Source organism: Petaurus breviceps, unplaced genomic scaffold, assembly GCF_028583685.1.
Source record: "Petaurus breviceps papuanus isolate PSGF00001 unplaced genomic scaffold, PetGlider_PUasm1.0 185, whole genome shotgun sequence".
NCBI classification, from domain to species: domain Eukaryota; kingdom Metazoa; phylum Chordata; class Mammalia; order Diprotodontia; family Petauridae; genus Petaurus; species Petaurus breviceps.
In genome coordinates this window covers 9,235,549-9,257,781 of record NW_027185797.1, presented here as the reverse complement: position 1 = coordinate 9,257,781, position 22,233 = coordinate 9,235,549, and the positions used below count along the sequence as shown (strand labels likewise).

At 38.5% G+C, this 22,233-nt stretch overlaps 1 protein-coding gene across 3 annotated transcripts in view; it reads right to left on the bottom strand.

The window, feature by feature from the left end:
* Window positions 1–22,233, bottom strand: part of PLCL2 (phospholipase C like 2) — a 325,894-nt gene that overhangs the window by 9,914 nt on the left and 293,747 nt on the right. For all 3 annotated transcript variants that reach the window (XM_069088438.1, XM_069088436.1, XM_069088437.1), the window contains exon 6: window positions 6,501–6,610. In XM_069088438.1, coding sequence (XP_068944539.1) covers window positions 6,501–6,610 — 110 coding nt within the window. The remainder of the gene's footprint in view (window positions 1–6,500; window positions 6,611–22,233) is intronic.

Genomic DNA, 22,233 nt, shown 5'->3' with positions numbered 1-22,233 from the left:
AGAGAGAGAGACAGAGAGAGACAGAGAGAGAGAGAGACAGAGAGAGACAGAGAGAGAGACAGAGAGACAGAGAGAGAGAGAGAGAGACAGACAGAGAGACAGAGACAGAGACAAGAGAGACAGAGACAGAGAGAAAGAAAGGATAGTCTGACTAAAGGCCTAAAGTGGAGGTAAGCAATGAGAGTTAAATAGAATGGCCAGTGCCTAGAGAACAAAAGCCTGCAATTCTGGTCTTCTCTCCCTCCCTTCTGCCCCCTTCTGTTACTCTCCAAAGGATTACCACAACCCCTCCCTCTCTCCTTGCCAGTTCAGCTCCCCATAGCTCTGCTCTAATTCTTCTTCTCTTGGGTAGAAACCCCAGGAGAGCAGAGGGGGAAGGGGGAATTGTTCTACTTAATTCTGCTTTTATCTAATCACCTTCTGGCTAATCCCTCTAAGGCCTCCCTGAAACCAAGCTCCCCTCAATTCCCCTTCATTCAACCCTTTATTCAATCAATCACTTTCCCCCCTGAACTAATTTCACTAAGGCCTCTCACTGTCTCTCAGGCCCTAAAATGGGCCTGAGGGTTGGGGTACATCACTAAGGCAGAAGAGGAGACTTGACCCTAGGCCCCTACCCCACTTGCCTTCGGGAGGTGAGCCGCATGTATCTTTCTGGGAGGAGCCCAGAAGGAACACTTTCTTCTTCTGTTCCCATGTCTGCCTCTGCTGACCTATAAATACCCACACTGAGGGGGTATTACCCAGCACTCTGGGGATATCTGTCTTCATACCGCCTAAATGATGGCCATTTCTGGTCCAGCCACGTTACTGGCTCATCTTTTTCCTTGTCCTCTGACAGAGCAAACATGGCAGAGTAAACTGAGGACTGGGAGATGTAGGAGAGCCAGCTGATGGAAAAGAGGCTGAGGCCAGAGGTGGAAGGCAATGTAAAGAAAGGAAAGAACCCACAGTCAAATACTACAGAGAATTCACTGAGAAGGAAACTGGAAGCGGGAGCCATGCTGAGAACTTTCACGGAGTTTAAGTAGACTAGGTGGTGGAAGTCATACATAAGGAAAGTCATATTTTTGTATATAGTTAGGTACCTTTATAAAGGCAACTGGTGGCTCAGTGGACTGAGCACTGGGCCTGGAGTCAGGAAGACCTGAGTTCAAATCCAGCCTTTGACACTTCCTAGCTGTGTGACGCTGGGCAAGTCACTTAACCCCTGATTGTCTGACCAAATAAATCCACTGGAAAATGAAATGGCAAACCATTCTAGTATCTTTGTCAAGAAAACCCTGAATGGGTACATGACTGAAATGACTGAACAACAAATTACTTTTATACATAGTTATTTTTGCATGTTATCTCCTTCATTAGACTGTGAGCTCCTTGAGAGAGGTGTTGTCTTTTGTCTTTCTCTGCTTGTTGACTAAGGGACAATTAATAATTAGCAGCAGCAAGTTTAGATCATTTTTTTTTCTTTTTTGTCACTAAGGCCTGGGTTCAAATCTTGTTTCTGGTATCTATTGATAATGTGATAATGAGCCAGTCATTTAAACTCTTAGTGACATCAGCCAGCTCCTTAAGACTTCAAATGACAGATGAGTTCCTATTTGCATAGTTGAAGATTTTTCTATACTGGGAATTCCCTATACCAATGAAATAGCAAGTCAGGCCTAACCTCCCTCACAACAAAAGCTCAGCTGTCCCTCTTCCTACATTTTTATAGCACTTTGGCTCATTCTGCTTTGCCACTCATGAAACACAAGAGACCGACACAAGAATAGAAGTTGGGCATCACACAAGAAGGATTTTTCTTTGTGGGATGAACAAAATCAGGTTCCAAACTTAGTTTTGCTATTAATTTAAAACCAACCATTTTTAGATAAGTTTCTTTCAATATTGGTGAAGAATCCAGCCCTTCGTGCCCATTCCTTCTTCCCAACGAGTATGTCAATCAGGCCTAAGCTGAGGCCGAGCACTTAGATGTTCCTCCAATTCCTACGGCGCACTATTCATTTAAAACCAACCAATGGCTCCTATTTCTACAGCATTTTTAGGGTTTACAAAGAGCTTTCCTCACAATGGCCCTCTGAGAGGCCACAGAGCCAGGTCTCTGTCTCTGTCTCTATCTCTCTCTCTCCCAACCTAAAGAACTCTTTGACCTGCAGAGTCCATGCCTCTAGAAGATCCATAATTCCCTTACTTTCTTAACCAGCAGATAGTCTTTATGAGTTGTTATGGCCCACAAGATCCACCAAGAGTCAGAGCTAATCTAAATGGTGATAAACTTTTTTTTAATTGGCCTTTAAATTATTTTCAGCCTTATTTTCTCTGTCCTGTCCTGAGCAACTCACTGTCTTTGGTGGAAAAGGGGGAAAGAGAGAAAGATGTGGGGGGACTGGGCTGCATAGATGGTCCTTCAATCATGAACTAGAAATCACCAGGGCCAGCATTCCCTCAACACATAGAACAGACCGACCATTCCACTTATTCCCTGCCCCAAATAGACTCTCCCAATGAAGGTGGCCAACGCTCTTCGTGAGCCAGCGGAAGCTACGTGTGTAAATGGGGGTTATTCATATATTTCACGCCCTTCTTTCTTTTTATTTTCTTAACACAGAAAGATTTTCAAATTGCTCAAAAAAAAAGTAGTAGTACGGCCAAAGATTTAAAGATGCAGAAAGTGACGTAAAAATAAGTTAAATATAAATCGTGGTGAGTCAGAAGAGAAAGTGAGGAGGAGAAACATATCCCTTAGTTCTAATCTTGGGCTCTGATCCGTAAATAATGCCACTTGGTATCATGGAAAGAGAGCTTGACAAGGAGACGAGCCAGGAGACAAGCCTTAGTTCCAGCTCTGCTACTAAGTGAGCTGCATGACCTTGGACAAATCATTCAACCTCTGTGAGACTCAGTTTTCTTATTTGCGACATGACAGGATTAGACAAGATCACTTCTAGTTGACTTTCTTGCTCTAAAGGTTTATGATTCTAATCATTTAATTACAGAATAAATCTACTGTAAAGAAGGAAATGGACTTCACAAATGGCAAGAAGGGGAATGGCAGGCTCAGAAATGACGATTTTAAAAAGTCTTAGCCCATGCCCCCAAGCTTCATTACTCCTTGGCTTATCCCTGAAAGAATCTGGATTTAACACAGGTCAACTCACATTTCCTCCAAAACAGCAGCTGAAAATGAAAAATGTGCACAAAAGTATTGTTTTCCTTTGGTCCTGCCTTACCATTCCCTATACCATTTAAATGAAACTATTCCTCTATTTTTTTCAATTCCCCCAGATACACACAATTAAGCCAATCAAATAAATTAGAATCCAAAAGAGAAAAGTCTGTCAACTATCATTTATTAAGCACCTACTATGTTCCAGACTATGGACAAGAAAGAATTTTAATAAAAATGAAAAGTTTAATGTGACTGTAAGACAAGGGGGGTAGTAGGCTCTTAAATGTTTAAAAATGGAACTTGGTAAAAAGAGGGCAATGAACAGACCAATTTTCAGGTGGAAAATGGTTACAGACTTCATAAAGATTGATGCTGGCTTAGGAGTTGTTCATTTGCAAAAAAAGATCTAATGCTTTCAGATGATTGAAGATTTTATATTTTGATATATCCTTAAGCCTTGTACCAGTGGGCAACTGATAAATATTTGTTGAATTGAACTGAATTAGCTATTGTGTGACTGCTGAAAAAGTAATTTCAGTTCAGGCTGTATTCATAGAACTATGATAATGGGACCTAATAGTATCAGTGAACTTCAAACTGGGCAGACCATATGTGGGTGCTCAATTCTGGGTACATCACATTTTAAGAAATAGATAAAAAGTGACTCTCTAGGGGAGGGTGAACCCTTACCTTGGACAAGTCGCTTAACCTCCCTGGGTCTCAGCTTTTCCACCTTTAAAATAGGGGAAGATCAACTAGATGAAATCTAAGTCCCTTCTGGATCCACACCTATATTCCTATCATGGTCTAAAAAATAGATAAAAGAAGTCTTGATGCTTATCTTGGAGAAAAGGCAATTAAAGTAGATGGAACAGTTTCTTCAAGTATCTGAAGGGCTATTCCATAGAAAGTGTGGCAGCTTCTTGCTGTACTGCTCCAGAGGCCAAGATTAGAACCTAGATGCCCATGAAAACAAACAGTTCTGTGCTCATCTAATGAACTTGGATGTCCCTTCCAAATGAGCAGAGCATCACCCATTCACTGCTGCCTATCCTGGACCATATGTCAAGGAGGCTTTGGGAAGGATTTTTACAACGGGTAGGAGATTGACCCAGATGAATTCTCAGGCGTCTTCCAGGATAAAGACTCTATTATTCTTAGGGGCAGCTAGGTGGCACAGTGGATAGAGCATTGGTCCTGGAGGCAGGAGGGAGACAAAATTGAAGATGTAAGAGAAAGAGGGGACTATTGAGAGGTAACAAAGAACAGAATCAAGGGTCCAGGCTGAAGGGGATAGCCTTGGGAAGAAGGAAGGGATATCTCTCCTTCTGGGAGATGGGAAAGGAGAAGGCACAGAAGTATGCAGTACACTCCCCTAGGTCTTAAGCAGTAGGACCAGGCTAGTTAGCGAGTCAGTCAACAGTGAAACCAAAATTCATTTTCATTGTGAATTTTTGGGGTTGCTGTTTACCGAGCTGTAACTCATTGGTCTTGAGACAGAAGATTTAAGAGATAGAGGGAACATGTGGAAGAAAGGGGGGAAGGTGTTAGAAGAAATGTGGAAAGTGATTTCATTAAGTGAAAGAGGTTTGATATGGGAACAGGGAATTAAGCTTGACTGGAAAGAGGGATTTTGTATGAAATAAAATAAGAAAATGATTCTGAGTCATAGGAAAAGGAGACTGAACTGAAGAGGTGGGTAGAAGAAATTATAAGAGGCAGCTGTGATAATGTCTTCACAGGCTGGAATTCGGCAGAGCAGAAAGCCACGGAGATGAAATGGCTGAGAAGAGCCCGGCATTTTAATCGGCCCGGTTCCCTGAACGAAAACCACTCTGGCGTATCGTTCAGGCTCGTAAGGCATCGGGCTGCAAGTGCAAACTTCTGAGACAAAACGAGAGAAAAGCTTCGGTTCACACACCACATTCCTCCCACATGTCAACATGATCACATAGGTCCAAGCACCGTTCTGGACCTGCCTACTTACACAGTGTGAGGAAGAAGAGGCCTCGACTTCAACAATTAAACAGAGGCTCTATGAAAGCAAACCCAGTCTCTACATCAGAGATTTGAGAAAGCAGAACGGGTGGCTTTGGGAGGCCATTGAGTGGTGGATTGAGAGCTGAAAGTTGGGAGAGACCAGGAGGCCCGGCCCTTTCAGTTTTATAGATGAGGCAAGTGAGAATCAGTGAGTTTAGGGGACTTCTTTAGCATGATCCAGCTGGAAAGAGACAGAATTGGGATTTGAACTCAACTCAAAGGCCATCTTATCTTCCACCATACCACATCGCACCTAGGTTAGGTTTCTTAACTTGGGGTCTATGAGCTTGTTTTTTTTTAAAAAAATGTATAACTATATTTCAATGTAAATGGTTTCCTTTACAATCCTATGTATTTTATTTTATGCATTTAAAAACTTTTTTTTGACAAGGGGTCCCTAGGCATCAGACAGCAACTAGGCAGGTAGGTGTCCTGAGGGATAGAGTGCTGTGTCTGGAGTCAGGAAAACCTGGGTTCAAATGGGGCTTTCAGATACTTACTGGTTGTGTGACCTTGGCCAAGTCACTTCACCTGTTTGCCTCAGTTTCCTCAACTGTAAAATAGGGATAAATAACAGCACCTACCTCCCAGGGTAGTTGTACAGATGAAATGAGATAATATTTGTAAAACAATTAGCAGAGTTCCTGGCACATTGTAGGTCCTATGTAAATGATAGTGATTATGATTATTATTAGATTGCCAAAGGGGTTCATCGCACACAAAAAGGCAAGACCCCCTGTTTTGGTGCTCATATTTATTGGAGATTCTGATAAGAGGATTTCTGATCTGGTCCAGGTTGGAATAGATGGCCTCTGGTCCTTTCCAACTCTGAGATGCTGTGATTCAGAGGATTTGTACTGCCGTGGAATGGTACCAAGGACTCTATTCCTCGAGAATATGAAGGCAGTTGCTTCTATTTTTTAAACTGTTCAATTATATCTGAGCAAGTACAAATTGGTTTTTGAGGTCAGTGGTAATCATTATTCTCTAGTCAATAATAACCACTTAATACCCCAAACCACAGGGATCTGTTTACATTAAAATAAACTGAAAAAAAAAGATGGTAGGGTGGTGGTTGTGAAATCTACACCACACCAGGTAATGGGCTCAGTCTACCCTGAGAGTCCGTGACATCCGTATAACCTGCAGGAAGGAGGGTTCTTCGTTCAAAGGCTCAAGTGGGGTCAGTGATGCTGAATGCTGAGAATACATTTAAAAAGCAAGACCAGTGCCCAGAAAACCAGCAGGAACAACTCTGGACAAGGGGACAGAGAAAACGCAAGGTTACCTTGAGAATGGTGATGTTCCAGGTAAAGCTCTCCACTGCTTTCTGAAGTTTCCTCTCCTTCAAGCCTTCCCTTGCCCCAATGGTGTGCAAGTGTTCATGGAACTCCATGGCTGAAACGAAGAGAAGGAATGCGTGATTTCTGGATTTCATTGAGGTTTTCCCAAGCACAATAGTGGTTTTTGTAACAACTCAGACATGAAGACAGGGCTGCCGAGTGGCTGTCACTCTGGGCTCAGAGTGAGGAACAGGAGTTCAAATGTTGCTTTGAACCCTTTTAGTTCAAATCAATTTGCATCTATTAAGCATTGATCGTGTTTGGTGACAAGGATAGAAGGAGAAAAAAGGCTCCCTGCCTTCAGTGAGTTTATATTCTATTTGAACTCAGGTTTTCCTGACTCCAGGCCCACCATCTATCCACTTCGACACCAGCTGCCTGATAATGTCTGCAACCTACAATAGTCATTGTATAGATCAAATGAGGTGATGTATGTAGACCACCATACAATTCTCAACTCTTAATATTGGATACTAAAACTTGCAAATCCAAAGGCTCTAAAGTTAATTAAAAAAAAAAGTTTTGGAAAAGGGTGGTTAGGTTGGAATGAGCGTCTAGGATTTCAAGGTGACAGTTGTGAAGGCAGGCACTACTGAATTCATTGGCTCATTGCTAAATGTCAATAGCACTAATTTATAGCCATATCTCCACGTATCACTTTTGCACCAGAAATGTTGAAAACAATTCTTTTGCAAAGATCCAAGTCAGGTTCTTCTAGTAACTACATCATCTGATTAACTCTCATTACCATGCACAAAATTAATTTCTGACACAAAAGTTTAATTACCTTGAGAACGATGGGGGATTATTATTGATGTTGGAAATTATGCCACAGATAAAAAGAAGCCTATACATCTTAAAATTCTTGAATAATTTATAATCCTAAGCTTTGATATTCCTTTAGTTTAATCTTCTTTAAGTAATTATGCATTTCATCCTAAATTTTCAATTATTTTGGCAGAGATTCATAACTATTTTAATAAACAGCCACCTGGTTATTCTATGTCAACAATACTGCCACTGAATTTCTCACTGATACCAAGAGGAAGACCTTGTCAGGAACAGACTCTTAACACGCTAGACCCTGGACCATGCTCACTCATTAGGAGATTATAACAGAACTGACTCAGCACAACCAACCACCAATAATACCACCACCAACAACAATGGCTGGTAGTATCATTTCTTATATAGCACTTTAAAGCTTGCAAAGGGCTTTACAAATATTACCTCCCTTTTATCCTACCATAACCATGGGCTGTAGGTGCTATTATGAATATACATTTTATAATATTATTATGTGAAATATACATAATGTATATTTCAAGAAAATGTGGTAGATAAAAATCAAGTCATTTGCTTAGGATCACAGAGGCAAATCCTGAGGAGGATTCAAACTCAGATCATCCTGCCTCTAAGTCTGACACTATCAACTATACTCTGTAGCTGCCTTTTTAGTTTTAAATAGTTAGAAATCAAATTTCTGTTTCTAAAAATGTCTATTTCTTTTTTATACTTTTCAGGATAGATTAAGAGGAGAGGAAAAATGCCATTTTCCTCCCCTGACAATTTAAAAAGAAATTATTGATACATTTTGTTTTGATACAACAAATATTTCTTATTTTTTTTAAGCAATTGGGGTTAAGTAACTTTCTCAAGGTTATACAGGCAGTTATGTTTTGTGTGGGTGCCAAGTGTCTGAGGCCAGAACTGATCCCGGGTCTCCCAATGCCAAGGCCGGCGCTCTTACTCACTGCACCACCTGGCCACCCCCAACAAATATTTTTTAATAGACACCTCTTTTAGAAAATCCATCCCCTGAAAAAGATAGTAGAATTCTTCATTTTTAACCACAAGGAGGCATGTAGTCTTTAATCTTAACATTATGGTACTAATGCTGATCATTTTATTAAACCAGAATCCTGTTAATTTTCTATGTTGACTTTATATACATTGTGGTAATCACCACTCAGATCATATTTCTGGACCTGCTTTTTTCACTCTTCATTCAGGTCTTCCTGTATTACTCTAAATCTCCATATTCCTCATTTCTCTTCATACTGTAATATTTCATTACTCTTCCTCCCCCCACCCCCTTTATGTTGCTATCTCTTTATGTGCTTGGCCTTTAATTCTTCCAAATGAATTTTCTTCTTTTGTTTGGTATAGTTCTAAATCTGTGAAATAATTTGGACAATATTATCATTTTTACCATGCTAGGATGGTATATCTGTTGACTGTCTGGTCAGATCAAGTAAGATCAACAACCATAAGTTGTTTGAGGACCTACTATGAGCCAGGCATTGTGCTAAGCATTGCACATAGAAAGGCAGAAAGAGTTCCAGTCAGTTTGCTGGCAAGCACACAGTTGGGGGAAACAATGTGCAAATAATTATATGCAAATGAGATTCATCTAATTACTTATGTCTTTTATTTCTAAGAAAATTGTCTTATAGTTTTATTTACTCAAGTCTTGGATGTGTCTTGATAAATTAATTTTCAGATATATAATGCATTGTGGTCATATTAAATGGAATTTTTCTTCCTATCTTTCTCCAGGGTTTTATTTTTAAAATGCAGAAAGGTTGATGATTTTTGTGGATTTATTTTGTAGCATCCTCCTTTACTAAAGCTATTGTTTTGATTCATTTTTTTCATTAATTATCTGGAATTCTCAATATACATCATTACATTGTTTGCAAATAGAGATCATTTTTACTGCTTTTTACCTACACTCATTCCTTCCATTTATTTTTCTGGTTTTATTGCTATATCTTGTATCTATAGCATTTAGGTTAAATATGGTCACTCCATTTTCTGTGGATTTTAGCTTTTACATATATCAAAATAATCCTTGAAATTCCCTTAAATTATCTATGGAACACAATCATTTTTAAAAATCATAGCTGAAACATGACTAATATGGAAATGTGTTCTGCATGACTGCACATGTATAATTTATAGCAAAGTGTTTGCCTTCTAGGGGGAGAGAGGAAGGGAATTTGGGGCTCAAAATTATTTTTTAAAAAGGTCAAAATTGTTTTTACATGTAATTGATAAAACATAAAATACCTCCTTAAAATTTTTTTTACAGTTATAACTGAAGAGGTACGGGGATTTTTTTTCTTTTAATGAAGGCAGTCTGTAATCATCGAGCAGATGGAGCAGAGATTCTTATAATGGAAAAACAGAATGTGACTTTGATTTTTCACAATACCTTGTGAAGTTATTGATCATGAGATAGATTGATAGAACTTTTATTAAGTACCTGCTAAAAGGCATGTGAGAGCTGAGTGTACAAATACAAGCAAGGAAAACAATTTCTGCCCTCCAGGAATTCACATTCTAATGAGGGAAGATGACACAAAAAAAAGAGAGGTGGAAAGGGGGATATATGGGACTTCTGTTCAAACAGAAGAAAAAAAACAGGTAACAATTTAGCTGGCAGGAAAAATGGTGATTTGCAGAAAAATATTCTTGAGAGAGGTTCACATGTGTCTGATATTAAAAGATATTTTTCACATCGATAAATGCTGCGTATTGTAGAATGATTTGCATCAATTTCTTGATATAGCTGGGTCTTTCATTTTCATTAACATAGTTAACTGTGGTTTTCCTAATTTTGAACTGTGCTTGCATTCCTTGTATAAATCAACTTGGTTCTAATAAACAAAATTTTGGATTGTAATGTTTGTAACCACCTTGCTAGAATGTTATCAAGCACTTTTTATACAAATATTCATTTGTAATATTGGTTTATAGTTTTATTCTGCTTTCTCTTTCCCTGGTTTGGTTATTAGGGCTATGCCTCATTCGTAGGTAGAGTTTAATAATAAGGTTCTATCTTTTTCTAGTTTTGAGGATACTTTATGTAGCCTAAGAGTTATTTTTTTTAAGTGTTCAATGTAATTTATCCTCCCTCTTTGGGACTTCATTAATGGTATTGTGATTGAAATTAAGGTACACTGAGGCATAAAGTTCTAAGCACATTCAATTTATTGATAAGGCTAGCAGTTACCAACGAAAGGGGTCCCTTGACGCATCAGTCAGTCAAAAAATGACAGGGTGCGGCTTACTAGTCTTCACATAGCTTTGGGAAGTATAAAAGAACAAAGAACAAGGAGCATAAAGCAATATGTTAAAAATAGGTTAAAAGTCTGATGGAAAACAATATGATTGGATGGAAGTCAGGAATGCAGGTCAGCAACAACTCCTCTTTTCCATCTTGTTGTTATGGAAAACTTATTGGTGACATCCACCAGCATGGTTAATTATAGTCACAGCAATACTAGCCCAGAATTTCTTAAAGGACAGTCAACATTGCAGAGATAACAGACTTCCTAGAGCCCACCTGTATCTTGAAAGACTTGTTAACAAGATGACAGATATCCCTTAATTGTTCATGGGCAATAAGATGTGGAAAGACAATATATTTCTTTGAAGTAAGGTGATTTATGGGACTATTTAGCTCAGAAAGGAAAGCTAAACTTCTGAACTTAATTCAAAGACAAAGAAATGTGATTTAGACAATTTTTTTTTACAACATATAAGGGGTGATACAGAACAGAATCAATTACAAAATGGAATAGTTTTCTCAAGTTTCTTTAATATTTCTTTCTCAGTTTGTATTATTTAGACTTTTTGTTTTGTTAATTTAGGGATTGAATATTGTCATAAATATTCCTCCATTTTATTCTCTTGGTTTACAAACTGGTATAGTAGTTCTAATAATTTTCAACATCTGCTTTTTCATCTTCTATGACTTTGCTCCTCTCGATTTTTATTCTGGTAATGTGGGTTTCCTCTCTAAACCAAATTAGTGAATCATTTATTTATATTATTAGTTTTTTTTTTAATCAGTGCTTAGTTTTGTCATCTTTTTAGCCAATCCTTTTTTTTCCATTTTTACCTCTAATTTTAGAATCTCACTTCTTTTGTTTTTTGGAGATTATAAGTTGATAGAATTCTTTAGTTACATGCTCAATTCTTTGATCTTCTCTCTTCATTTAATGTGTTCACTGATGTGTTTTGCCCTAACAACTACTTAATAGAATCCCACAGATTTAGAGCATGTGTTTTGTTGCTATAATTTTTCTTTAATATAATGATTTATTTTTCCTTTGATTTCATTCTTTAGGATAACATTAATCTCCATTTAAATCTAAATCCTCTACTCATATTTACCTAATTGATTATAATTTTGTATTGTATTTAATATTTCTTACTGAATTTTAAAGTTCTTTATGTTCTAGTATATGATTAATTATTTTTTTACAAAGGTATAGAACAATGCTAAAAAAAAAATCTAGTTATTGGGGCAGCTAGGTGGTGCGGTGAACAGAGCACCAGCCCTGGAGTCAGGAGGACCTGAGCTCAAACTTAGCCTCAGACACTTAACACTTACTAGCTGTGTGACCTTGGGCAAGTCACTTAACTCCAACTGCCCTACCTTCCCCACTCCAAAAAGCAAAAAACAAACAAACAAAAAAATCTAGTTATTTTCATTTAATAAACTTGAGGTCCTGCCTTTCTAGTCTTTTCAATATTCTGTTCAGATTCTTTTTCATTTTTCTGATAGACTTTTCTAAGTTTAAAAGTAGAAGAGTCCTAGAATTTCTTACCATATATATTTTCTTGCAATTCAACTAGATTTTCCATTAAGTACTTAAATGCTATGCTATTTTTATCTTTTGAATATATTTAATATTGCCTTATCTGACATCATAATTGTCCTCCTTTGTTGGATTCAACTGAAAAAAATCTCTAATATGTCATTTTAACTATGTATCCTTCTGTGTTTTCATTACAATTCTTGCACATAGCAATCTGTTAAATTTTATTTTCTATTTCATTATTTTAGCATTTCCTGTTTTGTGGGTGAGTTCCTGCCATTCACATTCAATGTTATGATTGTTAAGTTTGGTTTTTTCCTTCAACAAATCCTGACACAATATTTCTTCTTTTTTCCTTTCCTTCTTTTAAAGGGGGAGGAAGGGAAAATGACATCAGAATTACATATATGCAACTTCTATTCCACTGAACAATTAAATTTCAGACCTCTTTTATCCTGCCTTTCCTAGCCAAACTCTGAAACACTGGATATCTTTCTCTTTTCTTTAAGAATAATTTTTCTACAGTTGAAAGTGATTTTATTTCAGATAATTCCCTTCCAGATTCCACCACCCCTTCCTTATGTACCCTTCTATTCTTATTCTAGTCTCTTGCTTACTTTGTTGAATTTCTATGACTATAACCTTTTAAAATCTTTGCTTGCCTCATGTTACATTATTTTCTTTCCTTTCTCATTGCTGATGGATAGTTTTGAATAATTCTGATTGTAGTTTCTTGGTATATGATCTGTTTCTTCTTGGCTGCTTGCAGGGGTGTGCTGGTAAGTATTTAACAACCAGCTGTCTGGAAAAAAATATATACACAATATGCTTTTAAGTTTAGTCTGAATTATTAACATTTTTCTATCACTTTCCCAAATCTAAACAACCAACAAAACAATAAATCAAATCCTTATTTGTAGCGTTTGCCAATTTTCAAGACATAAATGTTCACACTGAAAATCTAACAACTAGCTCTAAGTGATCCAGTTTAAGTTGGCTCTAGCATCCCCCTAACTGCTTATGATATTTTCTCTTTAATCTGGAACATCTCAAGCTTGAAAATCATATTTCCAGAAAAATTAAAACGGAAAATTCTTCCTGATGGTGACCTATGGATTCATTCTAAGTACACATTAACCCCTGGGTCCACAACTTATGGTCAATGTTTTTATGGTTTCCTGAAATGTAGTTCTAAGTTTTTGTTATTTTTGTAATGTTTCATTATGTTCTTCTGGGTTTCTGATAATTTTGGGGCTTTTTCACTGGACCCGATTTTGTAGGACAGTTATTTTTTAACAGTAGTTATTTCATGTATTATCTTCTAATTTTATCTTGTGACTTCTCATGACTTAAATTTTTTTTATTGTATCATTGAATTTTTAATTTCCATTTCTCCCAATCAGTTTTTCAGAGTATCTACTGTTTTTCCAAATTTTTCAGGCTTCATCCTAAGCCATCAGTACTGTCTGAATTTTTCATTAAAAGTTCAAATTCCATTCCTAACTTTGTTGTTTAGTTCTCTTATTTGGTCTTCTAGCCATGCTTGGAATTCTTGTGGCCTTTTCATTCTCTTTCTAGACATTCCATTTGCAGTCATTCTCTCTTCATGCTTTATCCTAGGATTCTCTTATGCCATCACATTTTTTTTCATTGTATTAGGAATTTTTTTTGAAAACTCATTTCCCCACGTTTTCAATTGTTTGGGTCTTATTGTTTTGTTTTTTTTTTCTATAGTGGCTTACTAAAGTGGACTTCTGTTTTTTTACCATATTTTAGATCTCCCCCACTCCACCTCTGGTTTATTTGGTATCTTTCTAGCTACTTGAGTCTGCTAAACCTTTTACTTCATCCTCTTACCTGAAAATTCTCCCTTCTGCTTGAGCAGGTCAATACTGTTTCACTCCCCTTCTCATCCAAAGTTGCTCATTGTCAAGGCCATGGGTAATTCATGAACCTGATTCTATTGATGAACTTACCTTCTGGTCTTTTGAGGAAAGAAGTAAAGACTGAGGCTGCATCAGCCTATCCCAGTTTAGAACTGGGGGCCAGCATAAAGAGCATAGGACATTAAGAGGGACCATAAAGTGGGAAATTTGGCCTTCTACTCTTCTGGTTTCCTCTGTGGGAATTACAGAGTGGCAAATAATGTCTTCCCTTGTTTTAAATTTTTCCCCTTCAGGTGGTGCTTTCTGGCTATTTTCAGGTAGTGGTGAGAAGAGCTGGGCTTAGACCCAACCTTTCACTCAGCTATTTTGCTAAAAGACAGCCCATCGACAATCTGAATAAATACGTCAATGAGCTTATCGCTCTAATGCTGCAATATACTTATTAGTATGGCAAAACATTTGCATTTAACTTACATACTTTAAGTGACAACAATTTTTATAAGAGAATACTGCAAAAACAATCTAATGGAATTAATAAAAACAGCCAATAAACGATATGTGTAATGGATGTGCTGAAGTATCAGACAATAGGCTTTTTGGAAAGAACATGCTGTTTAATTTTGGAGTTCTCTGGTTCTCAAAGGTCAACCTCCATTGTGTTCTCTAATCCTAGTTGCATTTTGTCCTAGAACACATCCCTGGTTTCAGGAAACAGACAAGGAGAAGAGAGGTCTCAAGGCCAAAGGCTGCCACTGGCCTCACCTCGATCAGCTGCCCCGAGTATATAGTTGGATACACTTGCTGAAGGTTGCTCTAGCTGGTTATTTTACATATGAGATAATATCAATTATTAACCATTGAATAATGCTTTTAAGGTCTGAAAAAAAACTGTACATACAGATTGTCATTTGTACTACAAAATTATCCCAATACATTTGCAGGTATTATTACTCTCATTTTACAGATGAGAAAATAGAAGATGAGAAGTTGCATGACTTGTCCAAGGTCACTCAGCTGATAAATATCAGAAGCAATATTTGAATCCAAGTCTCCTGACTCCAAGTTCAGAGTTAGCTATTATGCCATACTTCCTCTTAAGAAATTTTTTGAACATTACCTGGTCTAAATAAACAATGATATCCCATCAACAAAGCATTTACATGTTTACTATGTTGCAGGAACTGTGGAGATAGAGAGGAGATAGAGAGGAGGCAAAAACAACCCCCACCCTCAAGGAATTCATAGTCTAAAGGGGCAGATGACATACAAACTGTGTACAAACAACCTGTAGATGGAATAAATTGGGGATCGTCTCAGATGGAAGGTGCTAAGACAAAGAAAGACTGGAAAAGGAATCTTGTAGATGGTGGGATTTCAGTGGAGATCTGAAAAAAGCCAGGAAAGGCAGGATGTAGAGATGAGGAGGGAGAGCAGTCCCTTTGCCAAGAAAACCCCAAACAGGGTCAAGAAGATGGACACAACTTAACAACAACAAAAAAATGCTAAAAAGGTCACTGGATATAAGGTCACAGCACCATAGACTGAAAAACAGAAAAGACCACGGAGGTCATCTAGTCCCTTATTGTCAAACGCAAATAGAAATGAATGCCTCTAACCATACATGAGGTTTCCTGTGGGTCACATATTGATTAAGAAAACCACAAATTAGCATAATCTATGCTTTATTATATTTTGTTAAAGAGTTTCCAATTATATTTTAATTTGATTGTCCTGTAACAACCCTCCCATGCCCTGACTGCATGGAGACCTTGGATCCAGTCCACTGACTCATGTTTTGTGTGAGTAAACTGAGGCCCAGAAAGATTAAATGATTTACTCACATTCTCAGTAAGTGGAGAGCCTCAGAACTCTTGATTTAAAATTTAAGGTTGTCTCCATTGTATCCTAGATGCAGGTCAGAGGACCTGGGTTGGAATCTTGTCTCTTCTAACTTAACAGCTCTGTGACCTTAGCACTAGAAGGACCAGGTGCATCAATCGATACAAAAACACAATTTGTACTTCAAGGTATTCTTAAATTTGGTCCTTCTTAAGCAAGTCCTTTTACATCTCGGGCCTCAGTTTCCTTATCTATAAAATAAGGAGGTTGGACTAGTTCATTAAGGTTCCTTCTAAATCTAAATCATATATTCTTACCATTTAAATATCCTAAAGATTGTTATTTTTCCTTATTCTTCGAACTTATTCACTGTTTATTCATAGAACAAAATGAAGATATTTAATTAAACTTTTAACAATTAGAAATGTCTAAAGTAAAATGGAGCTCCTTGAAGGTGGTGGGTCCTCATCAGAGGCTGGATCACCACTTGTCAGCTGAGTGTACCAGTGGTTAGACTCAGGTCTACTCCACGTCTGCCTCAGAAATTTATTAGCTGTGTGACCCTGAGCAAAGTCACTTAAACCTTTCTCAGCCTCAGTTACCTGATCTGCAAAATGGGGATAATAATAACACATCTACTTCCCAGGGTAGCAAATGAAATAACATTTCAAAAGTGCTTCGCAAATCTAAAAACACTATATTGTTATTATATGTATAGTGGGGATTCTTCATTGGTTATGGGTTGAACTAAACAGTCACGGAAGTACCTTCCAAGTCTGAAATTCTGTGATATGAATTCAACAATCACTTATTAGGCACCCAATGTGTGCAAAACACAGTTCTAGGCACAAAAATAGACTCTGCCTTCAAGAGGTTACACTCTCCTGGAGGACTGGCAGCCTCTGGTTCATCTGATCCCTGTCAACAGTCATGTTTGAAGCCTCACACCCTGCTCCTCCCATCCCAATTCAATTCATCCAGTGCTTCCTTTAGAGAACAGCTTTAGAGTAATCTCCTCTCGGCAACTGCCCAACGCCCATTATCTTGCTCCAAACACCTTTAGCATCTAGTCTGTATCACTTACAAATGTTCTCTGAGTCATGTATGCATTTTGTATTTCCCTTAAATAGATCCGAAGCTCTTTGAAGACAGAGTTTTGTACTCTCCAAGGTGCTGAAAAAAGTACTAGGTTCGTTACAGGCAGACTTACTGCCTTTAGGGAATCTTCTCTAGATACAGCTGGTGTCCTGGTCTGACCTAAGTTGGTAAATCACTCTTAGTTACTTGAATTTTTTTGAGGTGCTTGTCACCTCACTTCTGCCTTTTGCTGCTAAAAAAAACATATCTTTTATTTTAAAAGCTAGGAGCCCTGGCAGGTCATTCATTCACCTCGGCTGTATTATACTAGAGTGAACAAGGAGAACAAACAAACAAACAAAAAAAAACAACCCACCACCCTTCCCATTTTGAAGTGTTTTGCAATTTCAATCCATCTGTCCCACCATATGGTAAAATTAGTTCCTGTAGAACTTAGCTATTTAGGACTCAACTAAAGGATTTATGACAGAATCAACTGTGTTAAGATCCTAGAAAGAAAAATGATAAAACAGGGTTTTTTTTAAGCTTTAACATTTAAAATGCAAATTCTAAGAATATACTAATTATTATCAAAACTGACAGGTGAGGGAGTATAGAGTACTGGCCAGAGAGCTGACCTTGGAGCCAAGAGGATTTGAGTTCAGGTACCGTCTCTGACACATACTGACAGTGTGACCCTGGGAAAGTCATTTAACTTCAAACTCTTCCAGACCCTGAACTGCAGAGCAAGTGTCAACCTGCATTGGAAAGGGACATTCCTTACCAGAAGTACCCTACTCTAGACAAAATCACAGGTCAACTCAAAAATCTACCAAGCAAACAAAAATGACACAGAGAGAGGACAAAATACTAACACATATTGTCTCGTTTGAATTACACCACAACCCTAGAGAGATTGGGGTATTAACATGCACACTTCACAGATGAAGAAACATCAGCCAATGGTCACACAGCTAGCAAATGCCAAAGGTGAGATCTGAACCCAGGACTTCCTGAGATCAAATCTGGCCATTTATCTACTACACTATCTAAACAGCAAGGTCCCTGTTAGTGCAACTAATGAATCCCCTGAAGTGGTGGCATGTATTAAATGTGCACTCTTCAAAGTTGTAACTATGCAAAATATAATAATTGATTCCAACTCAATGGAAATAGATAGTGAGAATACAAGCAATGTGTCCATTTCAGGGGATTCATTATGTTTCTCATAAGGTCCTGGTGTTGCCATGTTCTGGGGGACAAGGCATCTGGTTTTAAATGCAGGTGTTTCTCATTTCTTATTTCCTCTAGTTTCTCCTCCTCCTCCTCCCCCCCCCCTTTAGCATCTCCATTTGGGAATAAAGAACCTGAAAAGGTTGGGACATGTAAATAGTTCAGTCTTAGAGAAGTGGCCACAGGGCTCAGACACTTACCAATTTGCCTTTTTCCCTAACACACTTTGTATGAAGCATTTTGAATTATTAAAAGATAAGCCCTTGATAAAATCAAGGGAATAGTTCTCGAGTCAAAAGTATACTAGACTGGGGCACTGGTCTTCTGAGGGACAAGGAAATCATCTTATGTAACAGCTTGTCAGCCTAATAATTGTCTAATAATGACAATGATAGCAACTACTAGCATTTATACAGTCCTTTAATATTTGCAAAGTGCTTTAAAAGATATGATCTCATTTTATCCTCACAACCACTCTGGGTGTTATTATTATCTTCATTTTATAGTGGAGGATACTGAGGCAGACAGAGAGAGGTTAAGTGACTTGTCCAGGTCACACTAAGGCTTAATTTGAACTCAGGTCTTTCTGACTCCAGGTCCAATGTTCTATCCACTGTGACACCTAGCTGCCTACTCTGTCCTTAATTTTCTTCCCTACAAAAGCCCATTCTTATGACTTAAGAAAATAATTAGCATCAGAAATATAAAAGTAAGTTTCTCCTATATTCAAGTTGTTAAGTCATTTCAGTGATTTCTGACCCTTTGTGATCCCCTCTGGGGCTTCCTTGGCAAAGATACCAGATGCCATTTCCTTCTCCAGCTCATTTTACAAATGAGGAAACTGAGAAAAACAGGGTTAAGTGATTTGCCCAAGGTCACATAGCTCATAAGTGTCTGAGGCCAGATTTGAACTCATGAAGAGGAGTCTTCCTGACTCCAGACCTGGCCCTCTATTCACTAGCTGCCTAGTACGTCTAAGTACTCTGAGATATACCTGTTAAAGGAAAATGTACAGTACTTTCAATTATACAAAACTGACCCCTAAACAAAAAAATTCATCTCTTAGGCAATTTCCATGGCATAGCCCTCGGTGCTTCTGTTTAAGTTTAAGAAGTGCTGCAGAGGTCATGAGTGGAAAAAGCTTAAGAAGCCCTGTGGAGAATAGCTGGTTTCTGAGTCAGGAAGATCTAGGTTCAAGTCATACTTTGACAAAATAACTTTGGCTTTGGGGTTGGAGGACCTGCCTCTGTCACTAACTCCCTGTGTGACCTTAGGCAAGTTATTTAATGTCCCTGGCCTCAGTTTCCTCATCCATAAAATGAGGATTTAGACCATTTGGCCTCTGAGGTCCTTCTTAGCCCTAGATCAGTGGCTCATGAAAAAGGCATTTCGTTGCATTGGGTCTCAGTTTCCTCATCTGAAAATTGAGGTTTGGATTAAAGGGTCTCTGATCCTTACAATCATATCAGACCATGTGACCTTGGGAAGTTTCCTTAACCACTGAGTGTCTTAATCAACTTTCTGTGATGATGAGTTACAGAACAGTTGCTGGTTTGCTTTGGTAGACAGAGGTTTCTCATCAGGAGATCCCTACATCAAAGTATAGGTTTAGACCCTCCTTCCCCCTCATCTCCATTCTCCTCATCATGCTCTAAGGCTCTAAATGACAGAAAACCATACTCTCTGAAGAATCTAAATTTCAGTTCACCTAAAGACCACAGTTGGGAATAAGTAGACAGAAGCATATTTATCAACAATGCCATGTGCACAAGCAAGAGCCAAAGAGAAAATGGTAAATTCAGAGAAGAAAATGGGCTGGTCATGTGAGACAGACACCTGCTTAGCTGGAGCATGTATGAGGCACCTCCAGATGCAAACACAAGCAAGGATGACGGTCTGTGCAAGGATTCAGCACCTCAAGGAGATTCAGAACCTCGGACAGGTCCTTTCTGTTGGGTTTCTGGGCAGGAAAGGGCTAGTCTAGTCGCATGTATGGACTAAAATCTGAGCCACTGGCAGGATTGCCCACCTTATTGTATTCACGAGGTGAATGTTAAGCAATGAAAATAAAGAACATGAATTTAAAACTCTGTAGTTTGGGAAGAAAGAATTTCCCCTACACAGATGAAAACCAAGTTGCCATGTCAGAGGCTTTGAGAGACTGTGGCAGAAGCTGCTTGAGATGGAGATGGACAAGCCTGTCGGATGGTGCAGAGAAGAAGAAAGTCTCTTGTCAGCATAGCTGCAACATTGCCATGCTCTTTCTTCATAGATGGTTGGCATTCATTTAGGGCCTTTGACTTAAATTTGCCTTTTTCTGTTCAGAGCAAGTGTAAATAGCCTGCTGTTTGTGTTATGATTGACAGGAATCTTGTTTCTGTGGTGTCATTTAAGTGTGGAGTGAAAGCTGACGCATGTACAATGCTGTGGATGAGCTGCCAATTCCGTCTTGGTATGATGCCTCATGGGAAGCATGTCTTGTCTGTATTCCTGCCAGGCTAATAGGGCACAAGGGGCCTCTTGGTTTCAAGACAGGGCAATGATTAATAAAACTGATTAGATTGTCTGGGGAATTAACAAACTGAGTCCTTGCCATCGTTTCATTTCATTGCAACTCCCACAAAATGCAGAGAGGCCCAGGAGAAAGAGAGGCCCAGAAATGCCCTGGACCATCAGGGCTATGGGTTTCCCTGAGCCATTCCATCCCTTCTCCCTACAACTCCCACACCTCAGCTGGATGCTGGGTCAGCCTTAGGGATTCATATCAGAAATGAGTTGTAGAGAAGGAGGTCTAAACCTACCAGCTTAAAAAAGGGAAGTTTGTTTACTTTTTAGTGAACTGATTTCTTTATTTCCACTCTTCCTTTCTTCCAATACCCTGGAAAACTGAAAATATCAACAATAAATAGCAACACCCCAATCAAGGTTTTAAGTGGAGAATTCTGTTATCCATAACTAGTTCAGTGACCCCGAGCAACTGACTGTCTGAGCTTCAATTTTCTCATCTACAAAAATGAAATGACTAGTGTGGATGGTCATTGAGTTACAATCCAGCTCTGATGGTCCATGGGCACCAGTGATCCTAATTTCTGGTATGGCCCATGGCTCCTTGAAAAAGAGGACAGGTAGACTATAAAAATTAAGGTGAATTATGATCACCTAGGAGACCGGAAATGTTAACAATGAGGTAGAAGACCACTTAAAATCAGCACTCCCAGGAACCACCAAGTGAACAGAAATGAGGAAAAAGAAATGTTTTGCTGTCGGGTCTGTAGACAATCTCTAAGGAGAGCCAGAAAGCAGGGGTGCTCAGCTTTAGACCCAGGAAGTAGGTCTACAACAAGTCCTGCTCCAAGCAGGGTATGTGTTCTGCTTGTCTTCCTGCCTATAGCATGTATATACACCCTGATAGATAATCTTATGACAAGAAGGTCTTCCCTACTACATGAGAAAGTAAAAGTCACCTTGCCTGAGGAACATTTTCCATCCTGTAGCTTATTAGAGAGGACAGAGGTTCCCAGGCAGCAAGGGACAAAATAAGCCGGGGAGAATACCAGAAAACTATTTCAAGAAAATGGGGGATGATCAATACTAGACACAGAAGAAAAAGAGAGAAAGGGGGAGAATATGAATCTCATCCCACAGAAGGTAAGTAAATCCAGACCTTCTGATGTAGCATCACCCCATATCAATAACAAGAACTTGCCATCAATGCCTAAGGTCAAGAATGCTTGCTACCAATCCTAGAAGAGGAATCTAGACGGTGGTTGAGGATATCTGTCTAACCTGGTTTATCAAGAGGAGTGTTCATGTGTTTGCAATGTGACAGAGACTTGTTAGATCCATTGATCCCCACCCATTTCGGTTGATTTGCCTGAAAATGAATGATAGAAACATGTATTTTATTTTCTATGAATTTCTGAAGTCTTGTTTGCCTTGCTGAGCTAAGGCTTGTGAAACATACTTATTGGATTGGATGCTAGGGGCAATAAAAAGGAATCTTTAAGATCTATGTTTGTACTATGTCCACC